This window comes from Platalea leucorodia, assembly GCF_965183815.1.
Source record: "Platalea leucorodia genome assembly, chromosome: 7".
Lineage (NCBI taxonomy): Eukaryota > Metazoa > Chordata > Aves > Pelecaniformes > Threskiornithidae > Platalea > Platalea leucorodia.
Genome location: NC_138829.1, coordinates 39,504,881 through 39,517,917, shown reverse-complemented (window position 1 = coordinate 39,517,917; position 13,037 = coordinate 39,504,881). Strand labels below are relative to the sequence as shown.

At 47.8% G+C, this 13,037-nt stretch overlaps 1 protein-coding gene across 1 annotated transcript in view; it reads right to left on the bottom strand.

Moving 5' to 3' along the window:
- Positions 1-13,037, bottom strand: part of GALNT16 (polypeptide N-acetylgalactosaminyltransferase 16) — a gene marked incomplete at both ends in the record, with an annotated part of 74,673 nt that overhangs the window by 17,253 nt on the left and 44,383 nt on the right. Inside the window, 6 exons of the mRNA XM_082317728.1 lie at positions 166-269; positions 1,317-1,401; positions 2,379-2,466; positions 4,530-4,651; positions 5,723-5,788; positions 8,248-8,315. Coding sequence (XP_082173854.1) covers positions 166-269; positions 1,317-1,401; positions 2,379-2,466; positions 4,530-4,651; positions 5,723-5,788; positions 8,248-8,315 — 533 coding nt within the window. The remainder of the gene's footprint in view (positions 1-165; positions 270-1,316; positions 1,402-2,378; positions 2,467-4,529; positions 4,652-5,722; positions 5,789-8,247; positions 8,316-13,037) is intronic.

Here is a 13,037-nt window from a genome sequence, read left to right as displayed (position 1 = left end):
ACAGCGATGCAATTCTGACCGACATGCGGATTACCTGACCATGTCCCTAGCCTTACATCGACGTGCAGATCAGATCTCTCAAAAGGAGAGTTCTGGTAGGTGATGAAGACTGGGAAGTGGTTCTGCATGGTAGTGTGTCATTCCCCTGAAACACCCTAAACTTACCAAAATTTTCTCCTCCCCAGATGTCCATTTGAGTGTCATATTTTCCCAGGTGGTTAAACCAGGACTTGTCAATCACAAAGATGCCTCCTGCTATGACAGGGGTTCTGGAAAAGAAAACACAAGCCCACACAAAATAATCACAGGTGTATGTACCACAATCATCTTCATTTTAGAGGGGGGACAATTTGTCCAGGCCTGACAAATCGCATCTCATTTAAAAGAGAAAAATAGTAGAGCTGAGACATGAACCTGCAACAGGCTTCTGAGATCCCCCTCACTAGATCATCCTCCTGCCTTTGTTAGATGGTCCTGCAAGCACTACATGAGTAATTCCGTGTCTTTTGCATTTATACAAATATGCACAGTGTAAAGGAATGACAGGGGCACTGTCTGATGACTGTGTTCACCAAGTAGACATGGTGTGAGACACTTTGCTGAATGTACTGCTTTGCTGTTAGCAAGCTAGTTGTTTCTGGAGTACAAAACAGAGGCTCACAAATTACACAGAGGAATCGAATGATACTTTTATGTTACAAACAGGGAGCCCTCTGCCTATACAGACAAGCACTGTGACTTTTTATATCACGATTTGTCACATTCTACACTCCTCAGAACCATGTACACAGCAGCAAGGCTGGCAATAACTGTTCCAGCCAACAGAGTCTGTTTTGTCCACAGACATGCGTATTTAGGAGGGGAGGATAATTCTGTGCCCAAATTACTAGGCAAGATTCAGCTCCCAGGCCTGCTTTACACTCCCTGGGTGACTGTTCAGCTGCTTCATTCCTTAATTCTTCACCTGGAAGATGAAGGTAATTAAAAACCCCCAAAGGGATTTCTGAGGCATTCAGTGTGTTGAGTGAGACCACAAAAACAAACATAGAAGAAGAGGTGGCTTGTAGAGGTGGCATGCCTATAAGCCCATGATAGTACATAATTGCTATTCTTTCAACGTTCAGGAACTAATACTCTCAGAATTAGGGTATAGACCTCAATGCATTCAGAAAATAACATGAAAAGTTTGTCATCATCAAGTGAACACTGTGGCACTTTGTCCTCAGCAAGGCAGTCCCTGTGCACTCCTTGTCATACAGGTGAAGGCTTAGTAAAGGCATTTGGAGGACTGTACACAGTCCGTCAGAGACAGCTACCTTATAGACTGAGTTGGGTCTGTTCTGGACATCTTCTGCTCTATAGGAATCTGCTCCCACTTAAAGTGAAGGCTCCAGTCAAACCCTGACAAGGAAAAAAACACGTCAAATATAGGTTTTGTTATTGCTTTTCTACTAGCTTCAGTGATAGTCTCCACCTTTACATCACAGGCTATTCCTGCTTTCCTTCCCTGACCTCCCTCATGGTCTACCCAAAATGGCACGAGTTTATCCTAATGCAGCTAAGAAGTCACCAGCTTCTGTCTTGGAATCCTCATCCCTTAGCATTACAGATCTCTGCTCAATTCCACTCCATGTCTTGAGGACAGTGTTGCCAGTGTGAGATGTAATTGCATTTTGGCCAGTCTGTCTTACACTTCCCTGTCTGCCAAAGTTAGGAGGATTTAATCAAAGGACTTTGTGGGATGTGATGTAGTCTGGGAACAAAGGCCTGCAGCTCACTGTAACCATCACCTCTTTCAAGACTACTGTTTATTTATAGTTGGCGTGTGGTGGATAGTTGAGCACAGCACAGTCACTAACATTATACCATTGATAATGGTAGCCACAGAACAAGTAGCCTTTGGCCGGCAAGCAGTGTGGCAGCGAACCCCAGCCGCAGAAGAGGGAGAAAAGCACCAGGCACTGTGGGTGGCCACAGGAACTGCTGCAAGGGGGGTTCAGCTGCCACGAGAGAGGTGAAAATGCTTTTCAGAAGATGCCATGAGATAGCCTGGCAGATAGGAGCAGCAACTGGAAGTGCCTGTCAGACTTCAGTGTACATGTAATGCAGGGAGGGCATGGTGATATGCTTAATCAGTTAACTAAGCCCTGAAATTGCAAAATGTTGTGACAGTGATGCAAGCTCAAGAGGAAAACACTAGTTGGGTTTTGTTTTAACTCTGCAAAAGATCTGACTTTGCAAGTTGCAGGAAAAAGAGGACAGAGAATCCATCAGGAAAGATCATCACTCTGTTTTCTTAGAAAGCTGAAGAGAACATCAATTGTTTTTCATGCACCATCCCTCAGGCCTAACTTACACAAGCCATTCATTATACCCACCTCCCCTCAGATCTGCTGATGCTGCCAGGTAGGCAAAATTATCCAGGCTGATAACATCAATGATTGGACTCACCACTCGGGTATAATCCTAAGGGAGAGAGAGAAAGCGGGGGAAAAAAAAAAGAGTTAGGCTTTCTTCAATGTCTGGCAAAGCTGCCAGAGATCAGAAAACACAAAGCTGCACATATAAATCTTTGTTTGGCTTCTCCAGTACAGTTCTGGTAGCTGAGCAAGGGATCCATGGCCACTACATCCAAACATGGAGATGGTGGGTATTAGCCAGCTGCATGCCATGGATGTGGGGAATGGAGCCTGGGACCCCAACACCCGGGTGTGCTGCTAAGAAACAGCTCTTTATTTCCTGCCCAGGTCACAGGGCATGTATCATTGTCCTAAAGGTTTTGTGCTTGTTTTTGATATCTACTGACAGCATACCTTCTGCTCAGTCAGCCTTGAATTAACTCATTATCATCAGCCTAGGAATGATCAATCCACTAATAAAGCATCTTCCTAAGAAGTACTATGAATCAAGACCCCACACTTAAGAATCATAGAGCAAACTGAAAAAAACAATAGTATTATAATATTAAGATATTGGGGGTACTTTATTGGCATTAAGAGGTATAGGTATTTACAGCTTTCCTTTGCAATTCTTTTATTAAGTAGACGTTGAGATTATAACAGTTTTTCAACATCATGAGACAGGGCATTAAAGACAGTCTTGTGATAGCTGAAATATATGATGAAACAGAGAGCTGGCAATGCCAGAAACAGCATCTTGTTATCGGACAGCTGCCAGCCTCCATGCCTTTCCTATCAAACCTTCATTTTGTGCCTTGCAATAGCTCCTGCTGTAGCGCACTTGGCCAGGATGGCAGATCCTAGGTGAGAGCTATCATTCATGTCTATTCCCCTCCGTGCTGTGATGGCTGCACAGTGAGAGTACGTCTGCCCAGCCCGAGTCCCCCCAGCAGCCACCTGGCAGCCTGGTGCTCCAGCCACTGCTCCAACCAGCCAGCGCTAGGGCTGGGTAGGGCAAGGCTGAAATCTGAACTAGGATGCACACCAGAAATGTAGGAAGCAGGTCAGAAATAGGCTGATTTGAAATCTTCTCACTACATAATACTGGAGTCAGCACTCAAGCTTTTGCAATTTACATCCTTCCCTGAAGAAACTAGTGAGGTCCTTTCTGCTTAGGGACGCCTACGCTGCTGCTGCTGCAGCTTGACTTAAAGAGCAGTAGTAAAGTAAACATTTATGGGCTTCTGAGATGGAGGATTTACTGAGCAGGAATAAAAAGCGGAAGCTTTTAAATCATCAATCCTGAAGTTTCACCTTCTTCTGCTCCTTCATATTAAGCCAAGCAGACATGAATATAAGGCGGCATTAGAGCTTCCACCCCTTCTCCTGGGGCCCATTACTACATGGAATCCTCCTGGAGGAGGCGACCAGTCCCTGCCACTTGCAAGCATGGCTGTGACTTCTCCCACCACCTCTCCCCCGTTTGCTCTTACAGTGGAGCCATACATCTCCCCCTCCAGCCCTACAGTGCAGTCAGGGTGACATCTGCTAATATTTCTGTCTCATTTTCACTCTTCCAGCCTCGTGTCAATCGTTTCCCAAGTGAACCAGCAAAGGGACATCCTTGCACCCACAGGCAGCTCCTCTGTGCTAGGAAGCCACCTGCATGCAGGTGGTATGTGTTGGCGGCTCAGTGGGACCATTAAGGGAAGGAAAGTTTTGGCAGTGACAAGGCAGACGGGAAGGTCCAGCAGCAAGAAGGGAGATGGCAACCACGGAAAAGTTGCACAGTGTGTGCTGCTGCAATGGCTATCCTATGTACAGGTGGACAGGACTAGGAAGCACAGCACCTGCAGGAGACCTGAGGTATAAATTAGGGGTTTGAGTGTTCACCTTTGCATCCCATCACTAAGCACCTACTGCCATGCCACATTAGCAGGAGAACGTAGAAGCCTGTCAGGGATCTCTTGCCCATCTAGCTCAGGCTGTACCTTCCTCTGTGACAGCCTGCCTGAGAAGTACCTGGGAATGCTGTCCTCATTGGCCCTGCTAATGGCATGTGAGGGCAGAGGATCCACCAGCACAAGACAAGTCAGCCCCCTCCATTCCAGATGGGGAGATGGTGCTCACCTCTTTCACTCTCTGAAGCATTGGCTGCAGCCACTCGCTGTTGACTTCACAGTGACTGTCCAAGAAGGTGAGGATGTCAGCGGTAGCCACTTCTGCTCCTCGCACCCGAGAGCGAATCAGCCCTACAATGAGGCAAGGACAGCAGAGGAGCAGGAAGGTTAGGAAGGGAAACAACTGAGTCTCCTATTTTGTGTAGCCATTACAAGAGAAGAGCAGGTGGTTCTCCTATATCACACCTCCACCAGGAGCAGAGAGCAGCTTTAGCAGGGCATCCCCCGGGGGACACACTGCCAGCTGGGCCCTCCCAGCAGACAAAGAATGACCTCACCTGTCACTTCCATCCGTACCACTGAGCTTTCATCTGGTTCCTGCCTCGATGACGTTCCCCCTTTACTTCCAGCCCTCCCCACAGGTACCTTGCTGCTGCCTGCTCAGTGTCTCTCCCATCAGAGCACCCTGCTGCCTCTCTCACCAATTCCATGGGACCAAGCTGTACTCTCTGCTTGTTGCCTTTCTTACTGCTTATCTGCTTTATTCCCACTTGTCCTTTATTCTGCCCTGTGGTCAGAGGTGTCAACCTGGCCCTCAGATGTCTCCATAATTTCTTACAGACCATCCCACTAGCTGGGATGACCTTTGTGAGCTGAGCAGTGACTCCCATCTCCCCTTCCAGATCCTTGCTCCAGGCCTGCTGTGCATTGGCAGGTTTAGAAATAAGCCAGCACATGTGAGTCAAACTGAAAAGCAGATGGGAGAGTCAGCATTACCATTTATGCACATAGGAGATAAACGAGAAATAACTTTCCTTAATTGTACCTATTTATGATAGATATATGATTGTTTTTCCCTTTCTCACATCTCCTAGATGGCTTGTTATCTTGCACTCTGAGTTTAAAAGGATAAGACTTACATCTGCATCTATATTCATATAGATCTTAAACTGCGGTCCTTGTTCTAGCCAGGGCCTCTGGACACCACTTCTCATTATTCAAAGTACAAAATGAGAGCCCTGAAGCCTGAGAGTTGATAAGCCAGGTTCTCCCTCCACAGAGCCTCCAAACGAGGATACCAAACTTTTATACTGAAAAAACCAAACTGTAACCATAAGAAACAACATGTAAGCAGCTGGCAAGCAAACGGCCATGTGAGAAGATCTGGAAAACCTTTGTACTTACAAAGCTGTCCACACTCACCTTCTCGCCGGGTGTTTCGTAGACACTTGACCTTTGGGATCTTGGTAAGGAGCTGGCAGTCCTCAGCTTAGGGAAGGTAAAAAAAACATTTGGCACACATGCATGAATTATTTGGCTTCAACAGAGAGCTCCAATTAACTGTTCTCCTGCTTCTCCATGGGAGGGGCAATTCTGCTTTCACTTAACATCACATTAATCAGCCTGATGGCCTTAATCCTGTTGTCTAAAGAGTACGCAGAAGAGCACTGCTTGCTTGCTGTCCTCCTCAGACAGCTGAGCCTGTGTTTCCTGATACTCTGAGCAGCCAGACCTTCGCCCTCCCGTGCTCAGCGTTTCACAAGAACAACGGGGCATGCGCTGGCAATGTGGCACCGAGCACTGATGAAACCAAGGGACCACAGGGAGCCAGGGCTGCAAATCACCGAAGTGCCAAGTAAAAGAGAGTCCTGTCATATAAAGTGATCTCATCCACCCTCTTTGCCTTCAGCGGCTCGCCTGGGCATTTCCCACCATTTGTTCTTGGGTCAGTTTTTGCTTGATTTTATTTAATAAAGGCCACAGGGATGTGACCTGCTTCCTTGGAGACACCATTACATTAACATATGGATGCCTAACCGAGGGCTTCGCTGGCAGCTTGCCAGAGTGCCATCCCTCATTTACATTGCCCAAGGAAGATGACAGAGAGGAACAACTACCAGCTCCAGCCCAGCTGTACCAATGAGCACTGGGTCTTCGGTTCTCTATTATCCTCTCTATTCCTGCCCTAGCAGAGGTCACAGGAATAACAATTTCTAAATTGCTCTTTTCACTTGCTCCACCAAGTTCACCCCAGTTTCCATGTTTATAGCTCATTCCTTTTCATGTCTCACACCTCCCCTTTCCTGCTGTCATCCTCCCGCAGACTGAGCTCTCCAGGGAGAATGCAAAGGCCATTAGCCAAAGTGCATCTCTTGGCACGTTCCTGCAGGAGCATTTCCATTCTCAAGGATACATGCAATCTGAAATACTGCTCTTGTGTGGGCACTTTGGCAGCTGCTGCATCATCCAAGCAAAGTGGCAGGTGCTCTTAATTACAGAGTACCCAGATTTTGCTGGACATCTGCTACAAGAGAAGGCAACACTCATCTTGGCCAAGTCACAACTTCAGTTAAGTACAAGAATCCTTATCAAGTCATTCACTCTCCAGGAGTGGAGCACATCACTCTGACTGTAACTACTTGCCAGAGCTTACAAGCTCTCTGTACCTTTGAAGAAACCAAGGCGGATATTAAAGCAATGCGTCAGACGTCAAACATGCACTGAAGTGCCTTCAATGCAGGTGCCTCAGGGGAGTTGCTGCACCACTAATATCCAGCTGCCAGTGAGAAAAATTAGAGCTGTCATGGGACAGGGCTTTTTAAAAATCTTTCCATTTACCTAGGAGCCTAAATGGGAGTTTCTGGCTGAGGCCTGTGCAGTACAGGTCCCAGAGATCCATCAGTGTTGATCTGGTGCACTTTGGCCACTGAGAATTGAATTCCTAGATGCCAAATATGGAACATTTAGGACTGTTTGTTGGAGGTGCTGAGAAACACCCAACTCCAACAGCTGGGCACAGCTCAGTCCTTATCCAAATCACACTCTAAGGCCCTCAGAAAGTTAAATCCCTAAGCTCAGCATCCACCTTTAAAGAATTTTTTTGGCCAAATCTACATAAGTATTTAGCTGCAAAATCAAAAGGGCAATGTTTCCTTACCTCAGCAGGCCAAGGTGGGCATTCTCAGCTATCTGTAAAGTGTTCTGAAGGAGTAATTATCAATTATTTTAAGTAAGTGGCACACAACTAGATTGTCCTTGAATCTAGCGCACATTACAGGAGAAGCAAGAAGTCTTCTGTCCCCACCTCACCACTACTACACAACAGCCAGGAGCAAGAGCAACTGTAGAGATGGAAAGAGCCCATAGCCTCCAGTCTGCAGGTCTGGTGGGACTCATGCAGAAGACACTCCATCCCTGTGCCAAGCTGCAGGGGAAGGTATGGCGCTGCCCAAAGCAATCACCCTTCCACGGCCTCCCACAGGAACACCTGGGATCCCAGGCACACAAAGACAGGCAGACAGTCTTGTCCCAGTCTGCCTGCAGGACCCCAGGCAGCAATTTTCTGTAGGCTCCATTGCATCCCCTTGCTCTCTCTTGGTTTGTAATTACCCACTCTGCTCATGTACACCATTGCTACATACATATCTATGCTAAACAGCTCACAAAATGGTGCATAATGAAACAAGACAGAGATCTCTGGCAACCTGGCCAAAACTGCCAAGCTGACAGAAAGGGAAGACCCAATGGAAAGAAAAAAAGAGGAAGCAAGCTCTGGCCTCTGCCATGCATGGACATACACTAAGCACAGAAGAACTTCCTCCCATTTCTTTTCTCTTGCATACAGACAAGAGAGAATCTCTGTGAGGGAGGGGAACTGAACAAAGCAAACAAAAAGAGGGAAAACAGACAGGAAGAAACAAGTGCAAGGGAAATAGGTCCATACTTACGATCTGAGCTGAAGTCATCTACCAAAATGATCTCCTGGATGAGGCTGGGAGGGGTGCGGTTCAGGACACTGCAGGGACCCAGGGAGGAAAAAGACAATCTTTGTGAGCTGCCATTATAACGACAATGGTAGGACTGATACAAATCTGCTATGCTATGCATTACAGCAGGAATGCCAAACTCCAGTAATGTGGAAGAGGTAACCTTGCCCTTGTACTGGAAGCAGGAATACCCCAGAGAGCTATGGCATCTCAGCCGGACCTTACAAGGACCCACAGCCAGGAAGCTGACTGCAGGACTTGCCTGGGGGCAGCTAGCAAAGGATGCTGTGGCATGCTCTCTGCTTCTAAACAGAGAGGCAAAGAGGAGAGCACCACCTGCCCCGAGGCAGACAGGAGGCCCTTCCCATCTGCCAGGCTCTGGGCAAAGTTCATCACTGCCAGGGAGCAGAAAGAGAGCTGCCACTTTCCCCAGCAAGGAGCCTCTGTCTCAATGCCACAGATGAGGCCTGCTGGGGCTTTCTCACCAATTCCCTTCTTTGGGAGGAAGGCAACTTTCTCTGGCAATATTCTGGGTTTGTTTTTTCTTTTTCCTCTTTTGCTTGTTACTTGTCTTTCTTTCAAACCAGCCCCCACGCTTGCTGAGAGCACCCCCTTTCCTCGGGCTGGTCGCACCATACCCCACAATACCCTCAGGACTGCAGTGGGTTTGCATCTGCAGGACACAGGGGCTTTCGCACACAAGGAGAGGGGATAAAAGCTTCTGCCCTCCTCAGAGGCTGATGCACTCTGGTACCCTGGGGTCAGAGCAGTCTGATTCTGACCTCTTTGTCCCTCTCATTTGTTTAAGGTGCTTGAACTAATTTTCCACTACCACCTTCTTCTCCCTCCCCTGGCTCTACGACAACCACACAGCATATTCCCCCTCTCAGCCTCCTTCTCCAATGCCTCTACGCACAGGCAGGTCCTCATTGCCTTCAACAAGATTGTTCAGTCGCATTTAGTCACCCCAGTGATGATGACAGCTATGCAAACATTAATATTAAAAAACAGAGGTAAACACTGTCCTCTTGGTTCTAGCAACCCATCTAATTTCAGTGGCACCCACTCTTCTGATTTTGAGCAACGGTGCAGAAAGATTGTTGGCTTTTTTCTTTTTTGGGGGGGCTTTTTTGTTTTATACAGGAAACATACAACAAGAGTAATCCCATTCTCCCCGGAATGGATCTGTAGAGAAATAAATTACCATCTTGCTAAGTAGCATCACTGATGGCTTTGCATACAGAGCCAAAGTTTCCTCAGTTTGGGAGAGTTTTCTGCTGTCTCACATAGCAAAATCCTGACTGCTCTGCTGCTCGGTATCACATCCCACTCTATTTCAGATTTATGCTGCTTCATATGTCTCTCAGAGTATTTGTATTTTGAGCTTATATGTCCCCAGATGACTGAGCTTGCATTTTTCAAAGCTGAATCTCATTTGCTTCTCTTGGCTCATACCTCCCCGGATCCTCCAGCATGGTGGGGTGGGAGGTGGGGGATGTTCCTCTTTGCACTTATAAGTGCAGCTTCTCCCAGCATAGCCATCATCTGCATATTTTACAGACAAGGTTGCCCTGCGCTGAAATTCTTGTCTGTGCAAACTCAATGCAAAGCGACCAATCCAGATAGATAGGCTGCATCCTGCAGTATAATGGCTGTACAATGGTATTGTACACCTTCTCCCACTAGCCTGACTATTAGCAATGCTCACATTTTCTCCCCCAGTTTCAGGTCTTCCAACTCAACACAACTGGGAAAAAAAAGCGCAAACACTTTTTTCCCTCTTCCTCACCTGTCCACTGATTCCCCAGTAGAGAGAAAACACTCCTCGAGGAGTTCACAGCTCATTGTTCAATGCCCAGTTGTGCTCTCAGCTCTGCAATAATTTGCTGTGGATCCTTGGGAAAGGTACTTAATCTTCTTTGCACTTTGTCTTGTCTGTCTTTTTAACAAGGAACACAGTAATCCTAGTATTTTCCTCCAATGAGGTGCAGAGACTGGCATGACAATCGATTACTTTTAGGCACAAAATGTATTATTACTAGGATTCCAAAATCCAAACGACAATTGCCTTTTACAGCAGAAACACAGACTGTTCTCGCCTCATCTCATGGATTCCTTACCTCCTTTGTCTTTTCTCACAGCTTCCTTCTTTCAGTATCAGTGTCCTTACTCTGCCACTCTGTCGCATGACACCACATCAGCATTGCTAATGAGTTTCTCTCCTCTGCTGATCTGTCCATCCCTCATCAGCTCACAGATAATCTTGTTTATTCCAGATGTTAGCAGAGGAGCATCTCTTTTTTTACCTTTGCTCTAAAATAATCATCTCCTCTGTTGCCATTACTTAAATTGTCATTGTAATGCGTTTCTATACCAAATGCTCTAGCATTACAACAGCATCCTTTTAATCAGAATTTATACAAGCTCTCTGCATAGGCACCGAACCAGACAGCTGTTCAAGTTCATTGACTTAAAGCCTGACTATTCACCTCTACATTTGCACCAAAACCAAACAGTACCTGCAATACTGACTGAAATCAGAAATAAAGAGAAAGAAAGGGACCAGACAACAAAGCAGTTGATACTCCCTTCTGCAGGAATGGTCACCGCAGCAGAAGTGACGGTATCACTTAACGACTAATCAGGCACAGACATCAATCACGCAAAATGCCTTTTGAGTGACGGTTATTTCTGAAGGAGAACAGGATGCCAAGCAAATAACTGGTTTAAGAGTGACAGCTATGTCCTGTTGAGGAAGAGATATCGCGCAGGCAAGCAGCTCTTAACTGACACACGTCTCCTGAAGGACGGAGGATGCCAGCAACAAGCCATTTGAACTGGCCTGTTCACAGGTTCTGGTGGATAGCCCATTTCCCATTTTTTTTTTCCCTACTCCCCTTCTTAGTCTCTTGCTGGATATTTTTCACCAGTTGTCTCCCTCTACACTGAAAATAAATGAACAAAATTTGTCTGAAGGACTCCCTGCATGGGACCAGTAGGATTTGGGGCAGCATGGACTATTAGTGCACTGGCCTGGTCCCTCTGGCAGCTTGCAGGGTGGGCAGCAGGTCCAGCTGCCTGTTGCCTTTACCTAGGGCAGAGGAGGAAAATGGCTGGAGCCCACAGCAGCAGGCAGGCATGCAGCCCATGCTGCCTCTGAGGACCTGGAGGGAAGAAGTTATCCTTCCCCACAGTCCCTCCTGTATTTCCCCCTCTCCCTCATACAAAAACATTTCTCCCATCCTCTAGTGGCAACAACAGTTGCTTCCACCCAGCAGCAGAGATCCCAGGGGCAGCAGGGAGAGCTTGGCAGCTGCTGAGCTGCCAGAGATGCTTGTGCAAGTCCACGTGTGCACACATGCAGGTGTGGTTAGCAAGAAGGCTCTGCAGATCAGGATCTGGCCCCTACAGCTGCCACATTTAGATCACCCTGAAATAAACCATTGTGGTGGGTTAGCCCTGGCTGGACACCAGGTGCCCACCAAAGCTGTTCTATCACTCCCCCTCCTCAGCTGGACAGGGGAGAGAAAAATATAACGAAAAGCTCGTGGGTTGAGATAAGGACAGGGAGAGATCACTCACCAATTACTGTCATGGGCAAAACAGACTCAACTTGGGGAAATCAGTTTAATTTATTACCAATCAAATCAGAGTAGGATAATGAGAAATAAAAACCAAATCTTCAAACACCTTCCCCCCACCCCTCCCTTCTACTCGGGCTCAACTTTACCCCGATTTTCTCTACCTCCTCCCCCCGAGCGGCACAGGGGGACGGGGAATGGGGGTTGGGGTCAGTTCATCACACGTTGTCTCTGCTGCTCCTTCCTCCTCAGGGGAGGACTCCTCACACTCCTCCCCTGCTCCAGCGTGGGGTCCCTCCCACAGGAGACAGTCCTCCATGAACTTCTCCAGTGAGGGTCCTTCCCACGGGCTGCAGTTATTCACAAACTGCTCCAGCGTGGGTCCCTTCCACAGGGTGCAGCCCTTCAGGAACAGACTGCTCCAGCGTGGGTCCCCCGTGGGGTCACAAGTCCTGCCAGCAAACCTGCTCCAGCACTCTCCTCCACCTCTCTCCAGAGGTCCTGCCAGGAGCCTGCTCCAGCACAGGCTTCCCATGGGGTCACAGCCTCCTTCGGGCATCCCCCTGCTCTGGCGTGGGGTCTTCCACAGGCTAGAGGTGGAGATCTGCTCCACCATTAACCTCCATGGGCTGCAGGGGCACAGCCTGCCTCACCATGGTCTTCCCCACAGGCTGCAGGGGAATCCCTGCTCGGGTGCCTGGAGCACCTCCTCCCCCTCTTTCTATCACTGACCTTGGTGTCTGCAGGTCTGTTCCTCTCACATTTTCTCACTCCTCTCTCTGGCTGCTTTTGCTGTTGCACAGCAACTTTCCCCCCTTCTTAAATATGTTATCACAGAGGCGCTACCACTGTCACTGATGGGCTCAGCCTTGGCCAGTGGCGGGTCCCTCTTGGAGCCAGCTGGCATGGGCTCTATCGAACACAGGGGAAGCTTTTAGCAGCTTCTCACAGAAGCCTCCCCTACAGTCCCCCCTGCTACCAAAACCTTGCGATGCAAACCCAATACAACCATAATGCAGGAGTCTCATCCCTGGGTCACTTCCCAAGAACTTTTGCTACCAGCATTGCCACTCAGCTGAGTTACCTTGCAGAGCTGTCAAAATAACACAGTAAGATGGTATCTGGCTCAGGGTAGCGCATTCAGTCCCCCGCTAGTTTTAATTTAAGATT